The sequence below is a fragment of the Haemaphysalis longicornis genome, unplaced genomic scaffold (genome assembly GCF_048455015.1).
Source record: "Haemaphysalis longicornis isolate Haplotype H1 unplaced genomic scaffold, Haemaphysalis longicornis Haplotype H1 scaffold_3, whole genome shotgun sequence".
Classification (NCBI taxonomy): domain Eukaryota; kingdom Metazoa; phylum Arthropoda; class Arachnida; order Ixodida; family Ixodidae; genus Haemaphysalis; species Haemaphysalis longicornis.
The window spans coordinates 89,857,333-89,885,011 of record NW_027526335.1 but is presented as its reverse complement, the minus strand read 5'-3'; the positions used below and the strand labels follow the sequence as shown (position 1 = coordinate 89,885,011).

The window sequence follows — 27,679 nt, the reverse complement described above, 5'->3', positions numbered from 1 at the left end:
AAACTTGCACCAAATTTTGTAGTTCTTGTTCACTTTTAAAGACGTGCAACCACAGGTCCTGTTTACTGGTCTTGGCCACGAAACCGAATGCCCCTTCTCCAAAGGGGTTCATGTGCGTCTGGGTGATAACCAATTCGCTCTCTTTTTTTCGCATATTGCTAAATTTATAATTTTATATTTCCATTTTATATCCTATTCTTGCCGTTCTAGACCACGACGCACAGTGCTTCCAGCACATATAAGTAAAGACTTTCACTTTGTTGTGACGTCAATCTTTATATCAATAATAACTAATCGCCACTGCGTTTTGACTCCTGATGAAATACTTTTAATGTTAAGCCGTGATGTTAAGTAAAATCGTTGTATATCAAAAATAAAACACGTGTAATATTTTTGCATTTTTATTTACTGCCTCGGGCTGGCAGTTTCACCACCGTCACATGCCAAAAACGGTCAGTCTTCACGTTGTCCTTAAAACGGCCGCCAAGCACCCTTATTAATACAATCATTCAAAATAATTACTCCCAAGTGCGGGAGCACATTTCAAAACTTGAGCGTTAGACGCCCCCAACCCCCCCTTCGCCCTCCTCCCCCCCCGCCCCCCCCCCCCCCCCCAAAAAAAAAATCAGAAAAATCACACGCGAACAGAAACATAAACCACGGTTTGAGTAAATGACAATGGAAACATAAAAGCCAAGTGGGACAACAGTCTCCATGCTTAGCAGGCCTCCGGCTTGCACCCGGTTCGCAAAATGTAAACTGGAACACTCACTCTACAAGCGGTGTAAGCACTGTTTATTTCGTTCGGGAGCCTTCTTGCGTGGAGATTTTCCTTTTTACAAAATAATCAAGAGCGAATATATGTCAGTGTTGGCCGGGAAAAAAAGTGGAAAGAAAACAAGTCTTAATGGGGGGAAATCGTCGCGGCAGTATACGTGCTTGCTTGTCCGTCTGTTTTTTTTTTCTTTGTTTCTGTTCCTTCGGACGACTTGCAGCATCCGGCGCCTTGCTGCCGCTGATTTCCCAGGGGTGTACGTCGCCGCCTCGTTGTTTATTCCTCGTTCTCCTTCTTGGAGCCAAGAGCCCATTCAGGCTTCTTGTCCTATGGACAGCGCAGCAGAGGGCAGCACGGTAAGAGCTCAGTTGACGGTACTCTGCCATCAAACGTACTGCCTTCGTTTTTCGTTCTAGAGTTTAGGCGTACAGCCACGTGATGATAGTAAAAGCATGCATGCGTATTGGTATCAGTTTCAGCGCCATCGATCTTCGTACACGTCAAGTGTTATAAATGCCACACATTATCGCTTTGAGAATTATAAAACCCCAACAATGTTATTTACACTCGGTAATGATAATTCAGATCCACGTTCAGGAGCACAATAGCGCTTTTATATGTTATTCGCTCCTAACAACGTAAGCGCAAAATTAAATTTGTCGTAGCTGCGCTTTGTCTTGTTGCTCCCGTTGTTTGCTATATTTCGAAAGCATTTAAGCGACACGCTCGTTTTTGAAACGCATATGCATGTGCAGGTTATGCAGTTATTTGCCTGTTAGAACGACGCCCTGAGATTTCCGGTCCATGAAATGAACTGCCTAGGCCGACAAATTAAACCACTTGTTACGAAGCTCTATGAGACACATCGTAAAGATAAATGAGCAGCAATGCGCTTATTTGTATAGTGCGAGTAAAAAATCTGATGGTGGGAGATGCCACCTTTTATTTGCCTCAAAATATTCCAAACACAATTTACAGCAAGTTATTGTTTTGCCCTTGCTCTTCTTTGTGTGTGTTTTCACGTAAAGGACAATACAAAGTCATTCTATATTATTTGAGTGTATCTGGAGTTATTTAAAAACGACTGCTACAGCACTGATATTTTATAAGAATTCCTATAGTGCAATAGTGCGTTCAACATGGCACTTTAACATAAAGGGTATACCAAACGCGGTGGATATGAATTAAAACTTTTTCGTGTCATAATACTAAACGTCCCTGCACCTGTAGTAGGTAAAATAAAAGCGTGTTTATATGTATTTACAATAGATTCATTATGAAAGCCTGCTTGCAAGCTTCCACATCAAAAAAGAGCTGAACAAGAGTAAACAAAAACTTATTCGAGAAGGTAAATAAGTTCCAGGAAGCTTAAATCGAACAACTTAGAACGAAGTGTTGCCTTTGCTTTAAATAACCGCTTTATATAAGTAACCATCTCACCTATTTCGAAGTGTCTGAAGGCAGGGTCAGGAAAAAAATTCCACTCCGACGGATGGCAATTTTCACAAGGTTCATGGGCTTTTACATTGTAGTGTGAGGAACTATCATTCTATTCAAAAAGTTAATACTAGGAGGAACGTGGTGCGTTAATATCGTTTCAGCGTGCCAGGTTTGCAAAAGCAACGCTGCCTTGTTCTTATCGTGGGTGACCTTAAAGGTAACGCGTTCCACTCTTTTCTAAAACAACAGAAAGCAGCCTCAACCGCTTAATTGCAAATTTTGCCAGAAGGCAGAGTTTTAAAATGCAATATCTGTTGTGCGCAGCAAGAACTACGGAAGCTTAGAACGGGTTTTTAAAAATGAGTGCAGCAGCAAGCGTTTTATTAGTTATCAGCAGTATCTGCGGGTAGCAGTTGTTAAAAAGCAAAAAATAAGCTTCCACAGCAACACCACAAAATTGCAGCTGTGGTCCGCAGCAAAACGCACCCGTCTGATTTTCTTACGACGTCCGAAAAACGGCTGTGCAATGTTTGGTGGTAAAAATCACGCTATGACAGCGACAACAAAAAACAGCATGCGTGTTGTCTTTTCGCCATGAGAGGAAAGGATGGGGAAAAAGTGCAAAACAGATTGCAAAACAGGACAGAACGAAACAAGCTTAAAAGCTCTGGAATCGGAAACACTGTCCCATAAAAAAGTTGGAGCGTTCAGCCGCCAAATGGCGCTGCTCTGGCTTCAGCACAAAGCCAAAGACAGAAAAAAGGTGGACGTGGTTTGTGCAGGGCAAGATAGGCTCACTATGAAAAAGAGGACTACAGATGTTTAGGAATCAGTTTGGTGGTTTCTCAGCCTCTACGTTTACTCAAAAAGAACATGGTTGGTTGGCTGCTGTGATGTCGTTCGACATAGGTTGACCGCGCAGTTTCAAATCAAGGCAGTTCTACTTCTTTCACGAGACGTAGGATCACTGGGGACGTTGTTTGCACATGTGACTTGTATACGCTGATATTATGCCAATTTTTATTGCATAATATTTGGTTGCTGACAATCTACAATTTTAATGAAAACAAGAAAGAAAATAGTCATGTTTCCTTAGTAAACCTGGTGCGCTATCCTAAAGCAAATTTTAGCTGTTACGAAGCTCTTGACATAACGAAAAGTATGCCATAAGGCATCGATTTCATTTAAATTTCAGGGTTCTTTGAAGCTACACGGCCAACCCACGCAAAACGTTAGGTTTTGTTAGGGTAAATTTTTTGGAGGAGGCAAGATTTAACTCTCAGACTACAGTAAAAGAAAGAGAATGTGGGACAGTGTTTAAATTTCAGAACCTCTATTTTGCTGCCCATTCTGGCACGTCCTTCTTGACCTGGGGACAAAAAGACAACATCCTGCGATGTAGACTTGACAGCACGAGAAAACAATAAAGGCTAATGGGGTTACCAAAGCAGACTGTAACATGAAATGAGCGAAACACAGAAAGCAATCCATTGCAGGCAATTTTTCTTTCTACAGCGCGTGATTGCAATTTTATTTGTAATTTTCGTTCCTCTATATGCTGTTAATGTAAAAGAGAGGCCGAAGTACGTAAAGGAGCTTAAGATTTTATAGTAACGATGTATCTATCTTATGCAACCTTGTAATAATTTAGTGTAACATTACCAGTCTTAGTCCCCCAGCCCGACAACAAACGGTTTTTTGTTACCGTTTCCGCTATGTACAGCTTTACGGCTGCAGTTTGTCGTGTAGAATCGAAGCTTGAATGTTTTCCCGCAATGCGTCAGTGTTTAGAGCATGCTACTGCTCCAAGATAGTGGGGATAACATATTGCAAAACGTAAGCGCAAAGGTGAAACCAGCAAACCTTAAGTCTACAAAAGCTTAAATCTCAATTACAATCTTGCATAAATTGTATTGCATTTTGACCCCAAATTATTTGTGCGATTATGCCATCACCTGATTTTTTCGGTGGCCCTAAGACAGTTTTAAGGATTTTTTAATCAATCATTGTTGTGTCTCATAAGGTCTTGAAATGCTAAAAAATCAGTTTTCCATGCCTAAAAAATTACTTACATTCCTAGCGCGCTTGTTATCCGCTTAAAATTTCTAGTCGCTGACAATTTAGCTATTGAAGAAAAAATAGGCTGCGTCGTTTCGCCGTCATCACACGTGAGATGCTTTTTTTTACTTTAGTTTGAAGAACTTTCAGCACAGGATTCGCAAGGTACGCGGTCTGTTGTTATTTAGGAGGCACCGTTAAGCTAATACAATGAATGCGGGTGAACCAAAACCGAACTCGACAAAAGATAAACAGACTCTTAAACGTTTTTAACACCTACTGTCACCGTTTAGCAATGGTGTTCTATGCAGTATCGCTACTCGGTGCTGTTAGGCTTGGGATAAGGTAGGTCATCAATATATTCAGCTAGAAAATTTTGGCGACGCCGATCTCAGTCTATAAGCCATCTTTGGAATTCTTGGGAAGTGAATTTGGCACAAGTAGTGGTAGCCTCTGCGCATCCTTTCCTTCATGAACATATGTTTGAGATACAGTGCTCACTACGCTGTTGGCATATGTTGAAGATTCGGCCAATTGCAATGTACCGTGTGTAGTGTAGTACCAGCATGACTGATGATTCACTTGCAAGTATGTCGTGTCGGTTGCTCTCAAAATCTGTCATCCTTTTTAGAGGCAGCCCCCATAAAACTTAGCTATGAGTACTTCAAACCCATCTAAATTGATTCACGGACCACACTATTAGTATCAAACTTGCAATAAAAATGCGAAAAAGACGTAAGATCGTTTCAAAGGAATATAGTAGTTTTGTTTTCTTACCGCCTTGTTCTCTTCATCGAGCTTGAAAGCATCCTTCTTGACGGACTTAAGGCTGGACCTGAAGTCAACCTCCGAGGTGCTCTTGACGACCATTTTGAGCTTGTCGAACCTGAATAATGGGAAGACGAAAACGTCGGATGGAAAAGGGAAGAAACCAAAATTACATTTCTTTCTCAACATCTGGAGACAGGCAGACGACACCTCAAACGGAGGACGTTTGGAATCAGCATCATTTTTTGTCTATGGTGTTTAATGGCCTTTACTGCTGCCTTCATTCGACTCAGGGTTAAGAGTTTGGCTTTAAAAAGAGGTTTCACGAAAATTATCAGTTGACTACATTTCACGTACATCGCTTCTTCTCTACTCTCTTTCCGCGGACATTAATTCAAGTGCCCTTCTTGAGGCAAACTACACGTTTAAAAATCGAACTTTTGAAGTGTTTCCTGGTATGTTCGTAGTAAAGTCTTGCGTGATGGGCGCAGCTTCTTTTCGGACCTGTTTCCAGCGGGGACAGAACTGTGCTGCGAAGCCATCAGATACAAGTCACGGCCTCTCTAACACCTCCATTTACAATGTATTTGGTGGGGTTCTTAGCTTTTATTAAAAGCGCGGGTGAGGTCAATCCTTCCTTGAGTGTTACAAATATTTGTCCTACATATTGGCCACTTAAATTGGCCTAATGTTATTACGCTAGAAGTCAAAAAGGCTACGCTTGACCATTTGTGTGTGCTACGTCAATAGGACATCGGAAATCAGTTAAGAAATATATGTACTATTGTTGGTTGTAGATATATGTATGTAATAAATGTTTGCCCTGTCAGGGTATTTAGTGTCGTAAAATCACCCGAGCATATCGTGTGAAGCGCTTTAGCGAGGGCATGCCTTCGTGGCTGTCGTCATGGATGACATCTTGAGGGGTTTGTAAGGCTCGCCTCGGACTGCTCTAAAGAGACCATTTTAAAGGAAGCGGGCAAGCATCAGACAAATTGCTTGAGTGATGTCGGAAAAATGCAAAGAATTCCCGGACGTTCAAGACAGCGCAAAAAAATGTACTAAGCGACATTTTAATTGATATGATGTACACATAACCGTAATATTTTGCTTAAACATTTCATGGTCAAATAACGTAAGGTCCGTCGCGCTTATTGACCATGTTTCAAAGGGATTCGATGCACTAGAAAGTTTTAAAGAGCATTTAAATGGCCGTTTCAGAAATACCACCCTTTAGGCGGACGGGAATGACCTGAAAAAGAAATTATCACAAAAGAGAACGAAACTGAAACCCACTTGGAAACTTTCTTGAGAGCCGGCTTCACGCTGGAAAAAGGGAGCACAAAAATGTTTACTTTAGCGAGGGCAAATCAACACATTGCTTATTTTCACTTCAGAGAAAGATACAATGTAGTATATAGTAGATTTTCGTGCCAAATACTTACAACTTGCCACGAAGATCGTTCACCTGGATTGTCAGCTCGTTGATCTGCGTAGAATTGTTAACAAACACTTTCAATTAGTTTTGCTGAACCATAAATGAGGAGATTCCTCAAACTTAAGATCTTTATGATAATTTTTTTTCATGCACAGCCAAACGTTAAAAACTTTTGAAGCTATCAACGCAACAGCGTCATACAGTGAAGTTCGTGTTAATAGGGAAAGGGCCAGACGTGGTCTACGTGGCATAAATGAAGATTATTCTTCCCTTTTTACACGGAATGCTTTGTCGGAACACTGACGTTCAAACTCAAGTTTTAGGCCGATAACAACATTGCCAGGTTTTTTTTTTCTTTTCGAACGTGAGCTTTGGAGTGCATTTGAGTCTATGTTTTGAGTAAATTAACCAACGTGTCGTCCACAAACCTCACAGCTTGATGTTTCATAAAGGGACTACTTTGATGTAGCTTGCTGAATACTTACTGCTTTAGTTTACATGCGCGTAAAAATATTGCATTTTAGGCGCAATAATTGGAGGGTTCTGTGCAAATTGATTTTTTTTTCTGAGTAGTTACAGGTAGGCACGAAATTACAACTAATTTCTTGCTCGATGACCATTTAATTTTCTAGTCAAAAATGGGATGCTGGCATGCAAACCTAGGAAAATTCTGCGACGCCAGGGGTCGAATGCAGGTCTTACAGGACATATCACGCTAAGTGCTAGGGCCCATATAGTGCCTTGTACATTATAATAGCACACAGCGGATTATATCTGTTCACTCGTGCACATACGTGAAACTAGACTGCACACTACTCAATGATATTGTTTTTTTTTCCGCTTCAAGGCGAGTGCTCCAAGGATTTTATTTAATCTGCAGCATCACTGAAACATTGAGATGCTTGGCAGGTTTTTTGCTTCTTTACCTATTTTTCAGATATTTTTTTTGCCGTACAAATACAATCAAATGTTTTGTGGCGTGCGCGGTGAATACTTGCACTGGTCAGTGAAGGGTTCAACATCATCGTACGCGTGCAATCTAGTTTCACCCTGAACTTGAAACAGAACACACAAGAACAGCAAGCATGTGCGTTGTGTACGGAGCTGTTTTGCCAGGGGACACTTTTTTTTCTTTCCGGGGAGTCACGGGGTGGGACAAGGTGTCGGGGTGGGTGTCACTGACCTCGTAGTCTTTCTGCCTGACCAAGTATTCAGTGTCGTACTTTTCGCCTTCCAACTTGCACAATCGTTGGTAGTATTCTTTGCAGATGGCCTGTAGTGCGGCTGTAGTGTTGCGTAGCCGTTTGTGCAGCCGAAGCCAGAGAAAAACACCCGGTTAGTCGTCGGCCAAAGCGATAAAGGCTTTTCTGCGTTTCCTGCGCACTCCGTGGTTTGAATTTTTATAAACCCTCCCACTGTGAATAAGGAGGCTTTAGTGTTACGAAAAGTTGAATTCTAGAATGTCACACTATGTGATTTTGTGACGGCGTGCGAGAATGGCCCCAAACCACAGGAAGAGTCGCTGGCACGAAACGCAGATAAACATTTTATTAGGCCACCCAAGTAGTAAGTAACGCAGCATTATGTGGTGCCGACAGCATGTTAAGCAGTGATAGCCGGCATACTTAACACTGAGGCGGTTCGGTACTTTCTAGATAGTGTTAATTCCGGAAGATTAACTGTACGGAAAAAAATAATCCCGTAAGAACTAGTCTTACAAAGAATTCAGACGGTACGCCTTTGTTAAGTATGACGGCTACCTCATTATTACAAAACAGCTTTTGCAGTAAAAAAAGCACCAAGGGGCATTGTTTGGCGCATATATATCCGCCATCGAACTTGTATGTCCAATGACCTGAAACAAAATATGGTTAATGGTGTCGTGTGGCTCGAAGAGTGCTGAAAAACGAGAATTGTATATGCCCAGCCCGTCAAACTTATGTCAGAGATTCTTTTTTCTAAACTCAGGGCTGTATCACTCGACCGGCCAGGCCTCTTTAGTGCGGAGTTGCCTGAGAGTTTTAGCGAATATGTAAGTCGCGAATGCGGTAAGTGATAAGCATAAGAGAAATGGCGAAAAAAGCCCGCGAAAGTTACATTTTCATAACACAGCGTCCAGTTGCCATTCCGACGCAAGGAGCGGGAAACTCCAAAAGAAAAATTTGTTACGTGGATTAAGATATCACGCACCACAAAAACACAAAAACAAAAAATCAGCAATAGATCAAAAGCATCGCCGCTTCATCTGACGCTGTGCCATCGAAGGGCGTCGGTTAGAGCAGCGAGTTATCATTCAGCTTTCACATGGTTAGAAGTTGCTGCGCGTGTTCAGCCAAATGGTTGCTCGGTGCGCTGGTGTTTTGTTTCAGTAATTTCTACATGGTATTTATTACGCCGTTTGCATTGTGAAGCATGTCTCTTGTTGTTGAAAAAGTTGCTTCTCTTCATACTTAATTTGATTATTCCCCCTTTGTAAGTATTTTTGTCCGAAAGAATAGTTTGGTTCTGTTGTTAGGAGTGACATCCCAGCACATTTATCTCCACCGTAGTTGCCTATGAACCGAATGCGGCTTGTTTTTTTCTAGCTGGATGTTTACCTCGAGTTTTGCTTATTAGAATTCATTATTTGAGGCGAAGTCGCCTTTTGTCAATATCATTTCAGTTGCTGGGAGTTTTTTGAGCGCGGTTTTGTTCTCAAAGGTTAAGTACTGTCGCGGTAAAATATGACCGAGGGCGTTTTCGATGCGGTGGTTGTATTTTGGATGCGACGGCGCTGTGCTGTCATCTGCGAAGCGAAGCGAGGTACGGCGAGTGCCGTTTTCGACGAGCGGGCGTACCACGAAGTCCTTCTGCCTGACTTCGTACTCCAGGTCGTACTTGGCGTCCTCTAGTTGCGCTATCCGGGCGTGGTACTGCTTGAGGATTCCCACCAGAGTGGCTGCTCCCCGAGGCGCGAAAAGGCGAAAGACAGTCATCGACAATGCCACGCTACCATCACCCTATTTCGAACCTACTGATGAAACACACACTAACATTACATCACGGAAATCAAGGTCAAGAGAAGCTAAATGTTTCTTCAAAAAAAAAGGTTTCGTTTCAGTCTTGTCATAACCTACAACAGCAGGGGCCGGTATTCCACACACTTCTCATGTCATCACCAGACATTTTTGTCTGTCTTCTATACTATGCAACTATTTCCGGCTATGTTTCAACTGTTAATTTCTGTTATCTTTCTTTTTCCACATTCTATATCGACACCATTTGTTAGGAAAAGAGTACAACAAAGCAACAATGGCCTTCGCAGAATGCGTATATGCTAGGCCAAAGATCGAAAGGGTAAAATTATGTGGTCAAGGTTGAGTGCACACATGTTCTTCCCTTGCCTGACTAGCAGATACCGGCATTGAAAGATTCACCGGGGCTCCTTCTCATCCAAGTGCCTCTCATCTGTTACTTTTTTCCTAACCCGATTACTACTTGAAGAAATGATGTATTTCAGGCGTGTTTTGTTATTCCAAGTATTTTGTTTTTTCAAGTAATATTTACTCATTGCTTTCTATAAACCAGCACGCTCTGCTTGAAAATAGCTATAAAAAATAGCAAATGAACAAAGAAAAGCAAGGGGTCGGAGTTCACCTTCGTTGCAGTTATCCAGAGGCTTGGGCTGGCCGATGCGTTCCGCGATGATCTTCCTACGTTGCTCAGCCTTGCGCTCCTGCTCCTTTTTCAACTCCTCAGCGGCCTTCTTCCTCAGCAAGTTCTGCGAACAGGCATCACGTAAAAAAATGATATGAGGGTGATACAATAAACTTTCATTATAACGAAATGGGTTTTTTTCAAACTCCCGATTTATTCGGTGTTTTTTTCACATTGCCAGCAGCAGTAAGAAGACGCGAATCATTCCCACTTTTAACGAAAGAAACCGCATATAAGAAATCAGTTTCCTTCGCCACTGACTTCGTGAAAACGATGCTATATTGATGCTTTGTGTTTTCAAGAACAAGAATGTATTACTTCGTTACAGTTGGTTTTCGTGTTTTGCTTTGTCATCATTTTCTTTCTGAGTAAAAAAACAGAGGTTTTGTTACTTTGGTGTAGTCTAGATAACTTATACGCAATGCTTCGGCATAGAATAATGATAGGATATGCTGGGAATGTATGACTTCAGACTTTATTGTCGAGATACACCCCCGCCAACACGGGCGCTAGATAGAAAGAGATTATGTTATGTTGTTCTGTGCAACGGTAAACTCGAACGTTCACTTTAATGCAGGATCAAGTTGGCGCACGTTAAAGATCCCCAGGAGATCACAATTAATCCGGAACCCTCCACTACGGCACGCCTCATCGCCTGTCTAGCGTCTGACTTATAAAACAGCGCTAGAAACAGGACTACAGAAAGGGCAGAAAGGTATTCTTCAGTTATATCTTTCTTCACGTGTCACTTTCTTTCCGTATTTATTGCCCGTTCAGTGACAATAAACTCAGTTGTTAGTCAGCGCCCTGTCTGTGTGCCCTTTTTGTAGTCCTGTTTCTAGCGCTGTTTTATAATTCAGTTATGTACCAACTGGCCCGCCTTCAATCTGCGTGTAGCGTCGGCGCTTTCAAACCTCATAATAAGTCAAGCCGCACTTGGAATAACATATTTACTTTTTTTATACTGCAATCCCCGGTAGGGAGTTTGGCAGGGTGGTACAAAAATTCAATTATAAATGCTTAAAATGAACAATCAGCTTGTGGTTACTGAAAGATCGCGTGGAAAATATTGTGGTAGTTTTTGAAAACAAGGCCAAAGATGGCTCCGAACCCCAGTTTTTGTTTTTGCCTTGTCACAAAAAACGTGTTCTGTAGGTTTCACTGATAGCTGCGGAGCGGAGAAAATCAAGTAAACACCACACTTTTCTTTCTGCGGTACAATAACGTGCAATACGGTTCATTTTATGTTCTCTTAAAGGCGACATCCGGCATTTCGGGCGCGCTACATCAGTGCAAACGGTTTACAACGCTGTTTCTGAAAAGTTAGCCGCTGTTCATTCTCGTCTCATGTTCTACCGTTCTACTCCAAGAATCAGAAACCAAATCTACACACCAAAACATTGATCCTTTCTACGTGTACAATCTTGGCGTATAATGCTTTGGTGATAGTGAAGTTCAGCCAGCTAACAACTCCTTCAACAACAACCGGTATAGCTAGTTCGATCTACTTCCCTCTTTGCTGAGTTATTCTTTTATTCATTGTTCCTGGTGACTGCAGCTTTTACGGTCACTGATGAACACACCCCAATGTAGGTACTACTGCCAAAGGAAGCGTGCAGGAGCCCTTACCCTGAGCTTCTTCTTGCGCTCGGGGGTCATGAAGCCGCGCTTTCCGCCAGCCTTCTTCGCCTTAGCGGCCTCCTCGAGACGTTTGCGCACCTCGGCCTTTTTCCGCTCCTTCTCCTCCATCTTCCTCTTCTCCTCCTGCACGCGTCCGCCAAAAGAGAATACAAAAAAAAAAGCATGAGCAAGAGGTGAAAGGCTCTCCACAAGGTGCCGTAGAGTCCCATGCTGCTATGCGAGTCCATGTGTGATGGTCTGTTGGAAATAACGTGAAGTAAACTCGGTTTTGCGGATTTCAATTTTAGCGAACTCGGGTTCGTAAATAAGATCGCCGTAACATGGTGGAGTTTCCTTTTCCAAAATTTCTAGGCTTAGCGAATGGTAAGTGACTTCTGCCGACTTTTTTAGATTATTTTTAAGATGTGGGAACCTGAGTTATTGTAATTTCAGCAAGTCAGTACTGTATAGGTTTGTATCTTCTGTTTGTGCGATATCATTTTGTTATAGAAGAATAAACTATACTTTGAAGACGCAGATTAAGTATTGATTCTTTTATGTTTCCGCCTGACGCGAAAGAGTTCGCTCACCGCAAGATCATTCCTTTCTTCCTTAACAGGCGCTGCATTTTTAAAAATCCGTGCCGCAACAATTTAATCTCTCTCACTTTTCTCTTAGGTAGGCATCATTTTATATTTAGTTTAGAGTGTTTGGGCAGGTATGTTGCCTATGCTCACAATCCAAAGACCAAGTGGCTACGCATGAGGACTGAAATCAAGTTTTGATAACGTGCAATTAGCCTCAGATAAGTAATAAAACACCCTATACAACTAGAAAGCTAACAAATCATATCCCCGAAGGGTGCAGCACATCTTACTCAGCAATGCCGCTCAAGTTCAAAGCGCCATCCTTATCACAAAAAGCGAGTTTTAATGTACGCCGCAGTAGCTTGCAAAGAAAAAAAGCGATGGCAAACTAAAACGTAGAAGGAACGGAAACGTAAAACCAAAAAGGAAGAAGCAAAGGCGGCAAATAATAGAGCAAACAAAACATAAAGAGAATCTTTGAAATGGTAAAGTTGGGTTGACTTCCGAAAACGCAGGAGTTTTACGTGAAATTTGTTATTCACATTGAGGGTACGTAGTAACATCATGCGTGAGACATAAAGAAGCGGAAACAAAAAAAAAAGAAGCCTCTTTACAAAACGCGGCCGTGCAGCATGCATACAAGCTTCACCTTGACGGGCCATTTGTTAGCACTGAGAAGCGAATGCGGAGCCTAGTCTTGCAGCAGCGTTGGGCCATCTTCGTGCCGCTCGTATCCACTGGCTTCGTCAGAGCACAGCGAGCAGCATGTCAGGACACACGAATACACGTCACGAGAAAAGACCCTTTCTTGGACAGTTTAAACCTCACAGCGGCTCTGATATATTAACTACACTTTCCTGCAAACAAGATTCACCTAAATAAAGCGTTACCTAATGAACGTTTTATTTAGATGTAGATTATTCATCTCATTTAGATGGCCGCAAATTATATCCTTGTTGGATCTTCGCCAGTACGAAACGGTACCGTTACTCCTGCCAGAATACACTAAATTTGATCCCTTTGCAAGACGATGTAATTCTAATCCTATATGAGGATTTTCTTCAGATAACTTAAACTTTTACAGCTGTCAGCTCGACGTTAGCATGCTAAAGACAAAAAACAGCTCGAAACCTTTACGAATTCAAACACTCGTGGGAGTTGATAATCTATTTCAAGTTACGTAATAGTTTGTCTGCTGAGTTGATTGCATAGACTGATCAAGTCCGCTAGCCCGCGCACTTTATTCGCTCCGCGCTTAGATAGATAGGCCACCAATTTGAAAATAAATAAAAAATCTTTATAGGCAAGCGATGGTTTAAATTGATTGATTATGAGGTTTAACGCGCCGACGCTACACAGTCGATGAGGCATGCAATAGTGGAAGGCTCCGGATTAATTTTGACCACCTGGAGATCAAAATTAACACGAACCCTTCACTGCGGTGCGCCTCATGTCCCACGTAGATTCGGTGCGTTAAACCTCAAATTCGATCAATCTAAACGCTCGCCTGGCCTATCTCTGTCAGCATTTATATGAGTGACCGAAACCAGTACTGCTATGACTCTTCGAACAGAGTACACGGCGTTTCACGTACTTCCTTGAGTCGCCTGTGGGCGTCTTCGGCATCCTTCCTCCTGCGCTCAGCATCGTTCTGATACATAGAACACAAAGGGATTAGTCACACAGGGCGGCCGTGGTCCGGAGCTCGGCCCGAGGGGCTCCGCACCGCCCGTTCTTTCTTCCCGGCCGGCAGTAACAACACGTTGCCGAGCCAGGGAGGTTAATCACATGACCACCGAGGGTCACTACACTACACACATAGAGTTCAAACTGCTACGAATGCTGACACAGACACACGAACACACAAAGGAGTGTGGCTGAGAGTATGGACACATCGAGCACTATTAGGACAGGTGTTGACAACTACAGGCTCCTGCTATACATTGTGTACAAGTACAAGGGCAATGGCAACAGTTCAACGTGGGCAGCCTTTGTCGAAACTTCTTAGGCCATGACAAAAGTTGCCACGCCAGAAGAAATTAAAAGCCGGAGCAGAACTTTAGAGCGAAAATACTATATTGTCTGATGGACAGCTGTCGACGGTACCGTTCTTTGTTACTGGCATAAACTGTACCGGTTGGACTTAAAATTTTGGTTTATGCTCTCGATTCTTTGAGGACCAGAAACTTTTGGAATGGTCTTAGAACTATTGACAAAGACTGTGCGAATTTGAACTGTACAAAATGCTCCTTGCACATTGCACTTGCAAAAGGAAACAAGCAGACTACGGTATGTTATACTAAGTATATGCAGATGAAGGTCGTCGCACAACCTCAGCTAACACGATGCAAGAACATAATCAAGACCCATATTGAATGTGACGAGTTCAAATATGCCATTCAAAGCTTTTCACCTCACCGTAATATGAATAGGTTGAGGCAGCGTTTTGGTATCGTTCCACACATCGTGGTACTAATAGCTCTCACAACCATTATTCTCCGTCTGAGGCCCTGGTTGAGGTATTTCTCATAGATTGAACTGGCCGCAACTCGCATTAGTACAGACGCCTTACTGCAGGCCTATGCCTCTTAGATGCTCTTATCCGGTCCGTCCCATAGCTGAACCACTCCGTTTCTGAACCCCTGTTTCTGAAGCACTCCGTTTCTTTTTCTGAACGACTGATTAAAGCGCACCTGATCGAAAACTTAGCGCCATCCTTATGACACTTTTGGTGTACGTGCGCTACAAATGCGTCTCGGTCGCTATAAATACTCCATTCTCTGTGACTACTCTGTGTGCTAGAAGCGTGGTTCTCCGAAAACTCACTCTACAAAACTTACGTGAACGGTCGCCTGGGACGTGCGTAACAATCCTAAAACTAGGCGTGCACTTACTCTTATGTCCTGATACGGCACTCAATCGACCTGAAAAGAGAAGGAAAAGGCAGACGGGATGTGAAAGCGGTACGAATATTATTTGCTATGATGCTGCTTGATTTGCTATGATTTGAGAAGTTAGGAAGAAAGAGACCAGCACCTAATTGCAAAATGGTCCTGCTTTTCTTTTCTGGTTTTTAGCTGTCATAAAGAACTATAGAAGATTAAACTAAAAGCGTTCTTCCGGTCAATTTTATTAGAAAGTAATATTTGAAGTACTCTATAATGGATGTTACTGGAAGCAAATTTCTTCTATCTATCACTTTATCGAGGGCACTGACACGTGCACATGGAATATTTTGTTGTCTTACCTGCCAAATATGTTCCGGTGAGGTCCTCTTCGGGCACACTGGCCGGCAACTTCTACCTAAAGGAGCGCCTACTCACATTTGATTCTACGCCACTTTGCTCACCTTTTCTTCCCGTTTGGTAGACAACTTCCTCACCCCAATTTGGTAATACCTGTTGCAACTACGCTACCTATATTTGCGGTGTTCACCTTAAGGTATCCCGAACCATGAAAAAGTGGTGTTTTTTCATTTCTAATTAAGGCTACCCTTACATTTCGAAGATTCTCTTTACGGGTTTACTGCAGTCACCAATTCTTTTTTTTTTTTTACTGATGGCATGCATAGTGGGGCGTAAAATCAAATCCGAGTTGGTGGGAAACAAAAGAAGGGAAACCGAATAAGAAAATGTCCGTGCGGCGAGCTCTCCGTTTTTGTGTTTTCTTTAATTTTTTTTCTTATTCATGTGGTTGTTAGTACTGCGCATTTGCCCCCCAAAACCGAATCATTGATAAAAAGGTAGGCTTTTGAAACTTCATTTAATGATTTCTGTGCATAAGCGCGACATTGGATGAGCATTTTGTGATTCTCAAAAAGCACGATAGTTAACCAGGGTCTGAGGATGCTGAATAACTCCGCAATAGCAAATTGCGGAATTGCGGAATAGCAAATTCTTGAATAGCAAAATTCAACAACGAAATTCGGATGCGCTCAACTCTAAACACTCTCCACGTCCCTCCCACATGCTACCTCGTGCTCTACTTTATTCATTTTAAAAGTGGTGCTTTGTGTACATTTGTTAAAGCGAAAGCTTTCTTAGTGAGACCGATGGCGTTCTCTCAAAAAACTAATGCATTTCCCCGCAGACCGATTGGTCGACCGTAAAGCTCTGATAAGATCTCTGACACACGGCGCGTCCATGAAACCGGGTTTCCATTGTGTCAAAATGGTCGCTTGAAGATCACGAAAAAGCAATAGACGGTTTTAGATGAGGCAATTCACGCATCGATCGAGAAGAGGGAGTACATTGGTATACTTTTATCTCATGAACCACGTATGAGTACACATTTAGATCATTCATAGATACGTTTGCTGAGTGCGCGGAAAATTGTCGAATCAGTTCGTTCTTCGTTTGCGATTTGTGTCTTCAAAGGTTTGATGGTCGATTGGACACCCTTTCAGAGGAGGTTGGGCACACTTTTAGAGAAGGTCTGACGCACGTTTGGTGCTGTTTTGATGTGAGAGAGTTTTCTCTCTATTCTCAACTTTCTTTACAAAGGAATGGTAAAGATTTTGGAGGGTTTATCCGAATGTTTCTAAATAGTAAAAACGGGGTATGAAAGGAGAAGGGGTGGTGTTCGAGTTTATCACTAATTGGGTAAATATCGAACACTGTTCCAAGATCACATTAAGGCATCGTTCAGCAAAAAAACTGCCTCCCCCACCCCTCCTTTTCGGGAGATGTCCACGCTTCAATAAGTTATTCCCACTTAGCTTTGATTTCCTAATTCCTGTTATATCACATAAGCAAGACGAAACATAAAAGTAATCTCAGCATGTAAAAAAAAAGCCAGATACTTCGATAAAGCTAAAAAACTAGAAATAAAGCGAGCACAGAAAAATCGCAAGATTTGCCGAAAAGGAAAGCGCGAGAATAGTCTCCGACAATCGACGATCCTAAATGAGTGGTCACTGTCCGTGAAAAATAAAACAAATATTACCACAAATGTACGTTGCCACTCGCACACTACAGGTGCGGTTTCTTGTTCATAGCTAGGACAAAGTGGTCACTACGCAGATGGAAAAAGCGTTCTCTGCATGCGAAGCATTATTGTGAGTTCAACAGTCCTCAAATACATTATGAAAACAGCATGTATTTTTCTATTAAAGATATTCACTAATAATTCGCTCTACTTCAACACCCCCCCCCCCTCTAAAAACTGTTTTCGGAAAAAATTTCACAACTACTAATAACGCAGCACTATATCAGCAGGGACGTCAATGGCGAGTAGCCAAAAGCAGAATAATCGGTCTTCCTTATCCATGTTGGTCTACAAGCGGTGTGACCAAACGCCACCACAGGCGCCCCTACAATTCTGCAGTCACGTTTAGTGGCGGTTGCCTTTGGGAAGCCGCCAATCGTACAAACTACTCTCTGTGACGTCGTACAGTGAGTACGAAAGAATGGCTGGTGACTCGCAACTTGTTCATTTGTCTTCCTTATTGTCTAGCTGAAGGACCAGAATTTTGCGTTAAAATTTGCCCGATTGTTTTTGTGAAGTGGCCGCTTCCAAATCAACCAAATGTTTGTTTTTCGTTATGGTCCTTTCAGGGATAAAAATATTTTGTGGTATCTTTGCAAATGGTCCCCAAGGCATGAGTAAGGCTCCAAGGGCTCAGGCAATTCAACCAGCACGTGCAAGAAGGGCTGTATTACCATGTAGTTGATACACCGGTACCTGCGAAACCGCTTCCCATGATAAGTGTTCAGTTTTTCTCGGACTCACTCGTAGTGTCTCGTCTTAAAAAAGGGGGTAATATGCAAAATATGGCTTGTACATAACATGCACGGACGTATTAACCAACACTGCCATGAGTTGGTTATTGTACGTTATTCCCGGCCGAGGTAATGTAACGTGAACGGCATTTGATTTTGCTCAACTAAATTGTAAGGTTCAGAGCTTGGTACTCACCTTACGTCTCCCATGTTGCTTGTTTTGGTTCGTTACTGGTCTTGTGTAGTTCTGCAAGATACAAAAGTAGTACCATCACCAAGTTTCCTTTTTGCTTCCTTGAGAAACACCTCTTGTATTCACCAGATTGAACAGACCGTATTGACCAAAATAATGTAAATTTCTCCTAACTTCTCTGTTGATTTTTTTACGATTAAGCGTCTTCATTATTTGTCGAAGCAAACGCACATGTATTGCAGCCCTACTCAAAATGGGCGTTTCTTGTAGAAAGGGAGACCAGTTCATTTGAAGTTGAAGTTCACTGATCGCGGCATGACGATACAAAAATCCAGCCCAGTTCGCAAAACAGGCGAAAAGCCGGTTGACGGGTTAATGGGACATTCTCCCAGTCAAATGTTTTATGCTATATTATATATTAGGAATTATTACTTCACCTCAATAATTATTCCTAATTTCTTCCCTCGACTACCCATTTTGGATCTTCCTCCAGAAGTTTTTAAGATTAGTGCAGCTATCCATGCTAAATTATTTTCAACATAGTTGTCTTGATTGTGTCTATGTGCCTTCGATAAGCTCCTCGCCTCTTTTTTACCTTTCTTCCCTCTCCTGCAACTCCTGCACGCATTCACAAATTTAGTTGTGTCGGCAAAAGTCAACTTTTCTTCGTTGGCTTTTTTTTTCTTTTTTGTGTTTACTTTAAGGTTTGCATTATGGCCATTCGTAATATCTTGCCTTAGTTTTGTTTCAGTGTGCAAATAGTTGCGCTTTGTCGATACCGGCGGTGAATACACAGGCGTCCATTTGACCCGGAGCAAGCGCTCCCTGACGCTCTAAAAATACGACGGGGGAGAGCCGACCGACCGCCACTGCCGCACCCGCCACCCGCCGCACTAAATATGGTATCGGCACGCAGGGGCGCAACTCCGAAGTTGTGGGCCCGTCGAGGCTTGCTCGCACACGGAAAATACTGCTCTTCTAACGCGATTCGAATGCACAACACTCTTTTCTTGCTTGTATCTGATGCCTAGGATTTTAAAAACACTTTTTGATACACTTTTTCTTCTTTCCCTTATGAGACCTTGCTTTATTTTTCCTCTTATCTGTCTTTTTGTCTTATCATTTTTGTCTGAAGTTGTTAGCCGAGCCGTCAATGGCTATAAAATCCTTGAGAGGCCACAGAGGTTGTGTGCTTGCTGCAACCATATCCACTCATTTAACCGTTTCTGGCCAGCTATGGCCATTTGGAGACTGAAGGGAACTCTATAATTTATAAAAACTGGAACATGGAAACACGCTGTCAATGTAGTGAACAAAAATTAGGTCAGTCGAGCTATAAACGGAACGCCGGAGTCACTTGACGTAGCGAGTTTGGTTCAGGGTGGGTGTGTTCATGATGTCCAAAATATACACAGTTAGGGGGTGTCTCGAACCACCATTAGTTCTATGCCACTGGGCCCATATATCTAAATGCTGAGGCAAGGCCACTTGGCCACTCATTTGGTGTCGCAAGTGCTGCTGCTTCTGCATGTACGTAGGCTTCATTTGCCAGTTGATTCCACCCAGAAATCCCTCACACCTCGCTGTTGGGTTTATTTGATTATGTTTTGCCTATTCAAATCTCCTCCTCAGTTCTTTATTTAAAAAATCAACTTTTCAAAACGCTTTCATAAGGGTCATTCAGAGCGGGTGGTCGTCTCCCTCCAACGACACCTGCAGACTATCTCCCCGCTTCCCTATCTCGGCAGACACAAAGCCCATCATTTTTCCACAAACAAACGACCCGTTCAATCGATCCCCGTACCCATTCCCATACTTGAAAAAATCCAAATCAAGAAATCAAATAATAAGCTCACATCCTTCAACACAGGCAAAAATATGCGAAGGGAAGAGAACGCAAAAGAGAAGTTCGAAGTTGATCGGAAAACGAAAGTTAGTTCGGCATCATGAATGCTACCTCGTCATCACGGTGCCGCAAATAGGGTTCTGTTGTGGAAGCGTAATATTCGGGTTTTTGTGTGTGATCTGGGAAAGGGCCATTCGACCTCACCAACAGCAAAATTGAGGGAGCTAAGGAGTAATGGCGAACTCCTCCAGGATCCTTGATGAATAATTTAGTTGCTTTCACCAGGCGCGAGTTCTTGTTTTCACAGATTGAGGTGTTGGAAGAGCGGCTGCCAAGTTTCAACGAGTTCCAAGCGGTACCCATCTTTCACTAAATCATCGGACAAAGAAACGGCCGAGTTAACAGGTGTTCTATAAACATAGCGAATCTTTGACGAAACAAATGCCAAAACATTTTAGTGCGATTGTGTAGGAGCTACAGAAAGTGCGTGGAAAGAACATTAGTTCTGCATACCGGGGCCTGAGGAAATAATAAATAGAAACGGGAAAACATTTATTCCAGATACCACTATATTCTGGGAATGTCTCTTAACGCGTCGGTATCCAGGCTAACCTCAGCAGTACCATTAAAGACAATTCTCTCTCTCTCTCTCTCTCTCTCTCTCTCTCTCTCTCTCTCTCTCTCTCTCTCTCTCTCTGTCATGCCTGTATGCTACACTAAGGTGCTTTTTCTTTGAGGGAAGCGCTTTCTCAGATGACTATAATGCTGCAACTGAAATGCACCGCGAGTTGTTTATTTTGGGCATATTTTATTTAAGTTGTGACCCTCCGATTAAACAATTAAGCGAATATTTTGTTGCACTGTGAATAGCATGCACGTGGTTGACACAAAGTTGTGCAAAACAATAAAGACAATCAATAATCTCATCTTAACAGCTGCTCAAAGTTTATTTCTGTAATTTATCCAGAATAAACTTCTCCATACTATGTGAGAGCGTGGCTAAGCTTCTAGACAATTTACGGCAAAAAAACGGCACGAGGGAGAACGCAAGAATTTGAGTGTTGGCCCTACTGAGTGTCTTTTGTTTGGTCACTATTTACTAGCCCTAATTTCTTTGAACACTGCACCTACCATTGTCACCTCCATGAAACATGATCCTGAAACACCAAAGGGTCGGGCAGTAAGCAGTTCGTAGCATTATTGCCTGATTTGTTGGGAGCGTATATTGTTGTCAAAGGAAGCGCACCGGGGAGGTGTTATATAGTTTAAAGTATTTGTATGTATTGGTAGCAATCTTTTCAAGTTGACGCATACATTTTGAAAAGAGAAAAAATCCAAGTTCCCATGTTCCTCAGGCAGAGATGGTCATTATTGAAATCCCACTGTTCAGCAACCATCCAAATGTTGCGGCAGCGTTACGTTTAACTGCGGCCAATTGCAGTCAATTATACTAGACCTAATGTAAAGCCGATACGTCGTGCAAATGCGGCTGCTGCGAATATACAATGAGCAGTCATCCCGTCAAGTATTGTATTCAGGTGTAGGTCACTACACTTGTCGTCTGAGTGCGTAACGAAGGGAACATGACGCCTTCCCTTAGGTGCGAAATATAGGTGTTATAAAGAGACGCAGGGAATTTCAATTGCATTGAATTGATGACTATGACTTGCCTCATAATTCAGATTACAATTTGAAAAAAGAAACCAACGCAACTTTGTTTTCCACAACCGAATGTCCGCATTACTACAAACATAAATTCGCGCTTCGTTCAAAGAGCAAGTTTTCGTGTATTTATGAGTTAGAAACATGGTACTTTTCTACGTAATTAGTTCTAGTGTTTATGCCAGGTGTAAATGTGGTATTGTTCTGTCACGTGCTATACTCAGCCGCTTCAAGGTCAATGACACTGGTTTTTGGTAGCCCTTGGTCTAGCTAAAGGGAATTTAGTGCACTAATCTCATTGTGGCCATCTTTTTTCTCAGAAAAGCGTATGCACGCTAGACACGGTTTTACTCAATATGCTGAATACAAAACTTGTTAAACAAGCTTGGCTTGGCATGGTGGCGATTCCCGGATTTATCGACTCATAATATTTGCAGTTCAAATTTTAAGCAATCCAAGTTGGGCAAAATAAATGTCAACAAGGATACTTTTAGCCGATCATAGAGATCTGGCTTTGTATGTAGTCTATACTTCCGGACATAAAATGCTTGAAACATTTGATTCCAGCAATGTTTATATGAATTCTAAAACTGACAGCCAATTTACGCGTAATATACGCTGCCCTGTTATCTTTATATCGCACATCGTCTACGCTATTTATTTATTGTGCACATACTGCTCCTACGCCGCGAAAGTTGCGAGAAAAAATGAAAAAAAAAAAAACTAATGATGCCTACTCCTGAGAAGCACCGCTGGAGTTTCTGTTCAACTTTCGGAACCCGGATCTATTTCAGCAGGCATCATAGAATGAGAAAAACGCTTCAGGGCAGAACACTGATTGAGCAACTCGGCTGGTGCATTCCAGCTGAAAGTAACGTAGCATTTAAAAAACGTAGTGCGCAAGTTTACACGGCGGACATCTATTCCTCGTTCAAAGCTACAATTTTACGCTAATGAATTGACATGGATGTCTTTTGAATATCTTCGCACTTCAAACCGCATACGTAACACTCACTAGTCTCAATCTGCTGATGTTGCTCCGTCGGCTGGCCGCATTACCCTGCGCCCAGTTTGATCTTCCAAGTCTCAGCCGTGAACTAGAAACTTGGTTTTACCGAGGAAAAACACCCAACGTTGCCTCTACGTAACCACGTGTTAAGCTCCTGTTGGGAGATAGAAGCGGGCGTAGAGGTTTACCTGATGTTTCGGGAGCCTGGAGATGCGGCGCAAATGATCTCCTCGGATGCGGCGCAACCCTGGGACTACGGAGACGGCGGTCCTGGTCGCGCAGCCCTGGGTCTCGGCACCGGCACTCCGCCGGAAGTCGGGAAACGCAACACCCGAGGGGGAGGGTGCGGCAAACGGAGGAGAGGGCGAGAGGAGGAGCCAGACCTTCCCTTCCAAGTGCAGGCGCTATAGGTGACGTCGAGGAGTCGCCGGAAGTGACGTCATCGAGAAAGCGAGCAGCGGTGGGCGTTCTCCCTCGGTGCCGGCCGTTCATTGCGCGTCTAGTCGGATTGTTTGGTTGTTCGAGGATTTCTCTTTACGTTTCTTGGCGCCGTGCCCCAACTGCGTCTGAGACGACTCGGGAGAACTTTCTTTTGGGCGCATCTGGGCCTGTTAAGCGGTGTAGGCCCGTCATTCTTGGTAGAGGGCCTATTACTAAACACCAGTGACTTCTTATGTAGCATGCTGACGTTGCGTTATGCTTATTACGGTGATTAAGGGCTGAATTTTCGCGCAGTCGCAGGGTCCCGCTTTCGGTGGAAGCCCCGTCGCTTTATAACGTAACAGATTGCTACTGCATTGCTGGTGTGAGGTTTCTAGTGGAAGTGTGTATTTAAGAGACTCTTGCAAAATTTAGCCTGAAAAAACATCCCGTCTTCTGCACTGTTTTTATGATAAAATTTCTAGTTGAGACACGACTTACAAAGGGACTATCGAGCAGCCAATGCGGTCATACAGGCTTTAAAGAGAGGGAGTGCGCAGTGAGCAGTTGTTTTTCTTCCTAGTTGGATTCGGCGGAAACGTTCAAAGCCAGGAACTGACGTAATCGCTATCATAATGCAAAACATTTTATCGGGACCCTAAAGAAACGATGTAGATAATCGCAGTTGTCCCGTACCACTTAATTGGAACGTGAGGAGATAGACACATGTTCAAGTAGGAATGCATCGTGGTAATTAGCTCTGGGCGCAAACTTCGTACTGGACCCCAATTTCGGTAAACTGCCCAGACGTTGCAGTTCTGTTTGCATAAAAGCCAAAAAAACACATTTCAGAAACTTCAAGATTCCACAGGCTTTTATTAAGCAATTATTCAAAGATTTTAGGGTCAATACTCACAAACGCAACACACACATGCGCGCACGTGAGTGCGTAAGTGCTTTTATGCATATGTATGTATACAGGACAAAACACATACAGCAGCTGAATATAGAAAAGTGAGACCTGCCGCGTTGGCTCAGTGCCTAAGGTGTTGTGCTGCTCAGCAAGAGGACGCGGGTTCGATTTCCGGCCGCGGAGGCCGCTTTTCTGAAGGAGGCGAAAAGCAAAAACACTCGTGTGTACGACATTTCGGCGCACGTTAAAGAACCCCAGGTGGTCAAAATTAATCCGGAACTTTCCACTACGGCGGGCCCCATCGCCTGCGTTGTGTAGGCACGTTAAACCCTACAATCAATCAAATCAAGAACAGTGAGAAGAGGTTTTGGGGGGCGATGGGGCGTGCAGCTTTAGTTTTTAGCGCCCTGAGACTTCCTTTCGTTCGTCTCCATATTGACTTGGTGATTGAGGTGGGTTGATTATCGGAGGAAGCAGCACCAAGGCAAGCAGCTGAAATAACGTATTTATTTTCTTAGAGTGGGCCAAGAATTTCTCGCCGAAGTTTAATTGTATAAAGTTTTTTTTTTTTTACATTTGGCCGTGAAGGCGATTCTCTATTAAAGAAGGATAAGCTAGAATGGGTCATGGTTGCAACTACACGCCTCGCGATGTTGATAACACCGGATTTTCTGTACAAAACTCGCCTTTCACTATCAAACTTCCATGCATAATTTGTTATCATTTCGACAGGCCCAGAGACATGCGCCATGCTGCACTGCAGCGCGTGCGAAACTATTTGAAGCGAATTTCACGTTAGCAGCGCTAAATTGCGACGATGCCCGCGTAGGACGTGGTATCATCGACCCTGCGCATTTAAACGTCCTTCTTTCTGTTTAGTGGGTCACCGAGTGCGCACCGCGAAGAGCCGAGGGAGCAGGACCTCAGCCACTGACGAGAAAGCCCCCAGAAACTCCCAGGAACAAGAAGAAACGAAAACAAAACTAAAACAGCAAAACAGGAACGCAGCTCGCTTAGTGAGCGCTCAGTGGGAAGGCAGTTCAACGGTGGGTTCCCTGCTACCTACACCCTCGACCTTTCCCAGTTTCTCTCCGCCAGCCTATCACGTTCCATCCAAGAAGTCACACTGCCTGCCGGCTGCATGCTCAGCCTAGGGCTCGGCCGCTAGGCTGAGCCGACGCAGCTTTGTGGCGGCTGGCCTCTCTCCTCTCCATCTCTCTCCCTCTTTCTCTCTACGCCTCTCCATACAGTGAACCGGCGCGAAGGCAGAAATAGACCGGCTATGTTTGGCCGCTCCCCGCCAGAGCCAATCTCGCAGCGCCGGCAACCCACTGGAACGTGCTCTCGCTCGCATCCTGCAGATAGCACACTGCACAACACACGAAGATGCTTTCGTACCTTTACATGAAGTCGCATTGGGGAATAGTGGTGCGGCGGTGCTGTGGCGCCCCCTGGAGGCGAAGAACCGAAAGCGCTCAGCCGTAACCCCGACCTCTTTCTACCCCGCGCTCGCTCCATATATTTGCGCGCTTTCGTTCCCATTATGCGAGCGAAACGCCACGTTGCCGCGTCGCCCGGGCGGATTCAGGCGGTAATTAGCCTCGCGGCACGCCACCGAGCACCTTCTATTAACAGTCCGTTTTTGTAGCCCGTAATTGTCGCTAATTAAGCGGGTTTTTTTAAAGAGTTGCAAATTAGTGGTTTCTTTCAATAACCCCCAAGAGGTAGCAGCGACTTTCACGATATTATGCGTGTTCCAAAAAGCAGTATACATTTCTGAAAAAAAAAAAGTAATTAAAGATTCATTGGTGGATCTTTAAGAACGCGTGCGCATCTCGTCCTCCTTTCCCGCAAACTTGGGGCTCAGGCCGATGCGCACGCCTCTTTTTATGCGGCGTCAGAATTTTGCCACGCGGCGTTTCTTGCACGCCCCTCGTACGCCGTGACAACCGAGCTTAGCGCTCTGACAGCCTCAGTGGTCCCTTTTGGTCGCCTTGGCCACGGCATTGGCAGCTTTTCGCTCCTTTTCTTGCCCAGCGGTGTCGGCATTTCGTCGCCGGGATTCCCATTCCTTTTTGTCTTTCCACTCGCACCAGCTGTGGACTCGACTCCCCAACGAGTACATGAGGTGGCGGGAATAACAAGACCCGTCGAGGCAAGTCAGCGGGCGAGCCGCGCTTCCCCTTGTCGTCTCCGTGGCAACGTCGCCAGCGTTGCGAACTAGCGGTCAAAGTAGTGGAAAGCTTCTATGCTGAGTTGCACGCTAGCGACATTAAGAGCTGAGTGGGCTCACTTGGTTCGCAATGTTCAAAGAGTAACTAAGGAAGGCTTACAAAAGGTGCTTAAGGGAATGAGGAAGGGGAAAGCGAAGGTGACGACGGAATAGACGTGGATCGCCTGGGAGATGCAGGACACAAAAGGCCAGAAAAGATTGCAAATTTATTCTCAGAGTATATATCTCAGGGCATTGATGGTATGCCGGTAGCCGGAAAAAATGGCAACATAATAGTGCTTTACGAGAGTGGGGGATATCAGAGAGCTTACAAATTACAGCTGATGACGTCGACTGTGATGATCATGATCATGATAATATGTCAGATGCGTGAAGTTTAACGTAGTCTGCATTGAATTATGTTCAATTTGAAGTAAAGTTAGTGATAAGGTGGCGACTCCTGGAAGCACTTCTCACTCGTTCATTCGTGCTCCATCTTTGTGCGAATCTCGTAACACAGCGACACAAAATCACCCTTCACTAAAGCCTGGCTGTCAGCTGGTAAAATCGAAATAAATGTTATGAACTCGGGCCTCCCGTTACTCCGGTGGAACATTGGGATTTCAGCTGGGCTCAAGTTGTTTAATTCTGGTCAAATATGAACCTGAGCTCGAAGTTTCTTTTTTAAAACAAGCACGGAACCCATTTCGACGATGTAAAGTGAAGGCAGGGCTCTACATGGTTGGTTACCATAAATGGCGATAACCCAATTTCCACTTTATGTGGAACCGCCATCATGCGCATGAAGCCAGCGCTATGGCTGCACGGGTTTCGTGGGATACACCCAAAGCTTCTAGAGATATTTTGGTACACCAGAAAAATATTTAGAAAGCCAATAAGTTAAATATAACCTTTTCATTCCTATTCCTTATTACTCAAAGCAATGTTTTGCCCCGGAAATAGGTGTAGTGAATAAAAAACTATCCCTGTATTTCCAATGATAAAATGTGTGTATTGTCCTCATGAGACTTTTAAGCAGAGTTGTTACGAAAGTTCCAAAGTATTTCTTCCCAGGTTACACACCGTATACTTACGATGATAAAATCTTCCATTTGTTTGTTGGGAGCTTTCAAGAAACCGGAGCAGAACCTGCTCGAGGCATTTTGCATGAGCACATTTTCAGCTGATAGTTACCGCTTCATTCTGTGAACGCAAAACGCATCCCCATAATGCGCCAATTTCTCCAAGAAAACGCGTTGTTGGCCGAGTTGGTTCACACTGAAATGGAAGGCTTAGCGCTAAGCAGTCGAAGACGGTGACCA

General features: G+C 43.5%; 1 protein-coding gene across 5 annotated transcripts; it reads right to left on the bottom strand.

Annotated features, from left to right (window-relative positions):
• Positions 1-774: 774 nt before the first annotated feature.
• Wupa (troponin wings up A) lies at positions 775-23,141 on the bottom strand. Of its 5 annotated transcripts, XM_077703742.1 has the most exons (11): positions 23,001-23,141; positions 18,304-18,349; positions 13,977-14,033; positions 11,805-11,939; positions 10,116-10,239; positions 9,317-9,417; positions 6,487-6,530; positions 6,338-6,367; positions 5,051-5,159; positions 3,547-3,584; positions 995-1,102 (listed from the first exon to the last, which is right to left on the bottom strand). In XM_077703742.1, the coding sequence occupies exons 2-10, from the start codon at positions 18,310-18,312 to the stop codon at positions 3,549-3,551; spliced, it is 645 nt and encodes a 214-aa protein (XP_077559868.1). In that variant the 5' UTR covers positions 18,313-18,349; positions 23,001-23,141; the 3' UTR covers positions 995-1,102; positions 3,547-3,548. The 5 variants fall into 5 exon arrangements, with proteins under 5 accessions (XP_077559866.1, XP_077559869.1, XP_077559867.1 ...); XM_077703740.1 differs by lacking the exon at positions 3,547-3,584 and having other exon boundaries at positions 775-1,102; XM_077703741.1 differs by lacking the exons at positions 3,547-3,584; positions 9,317-9,417 and adding an exon at positions 7,663-7,763 and having other exon boundaries at positions 827-1,102.
• Between the last annotated feature and the right edge of the window lie 4,538 nt (positions 23,142-27,679).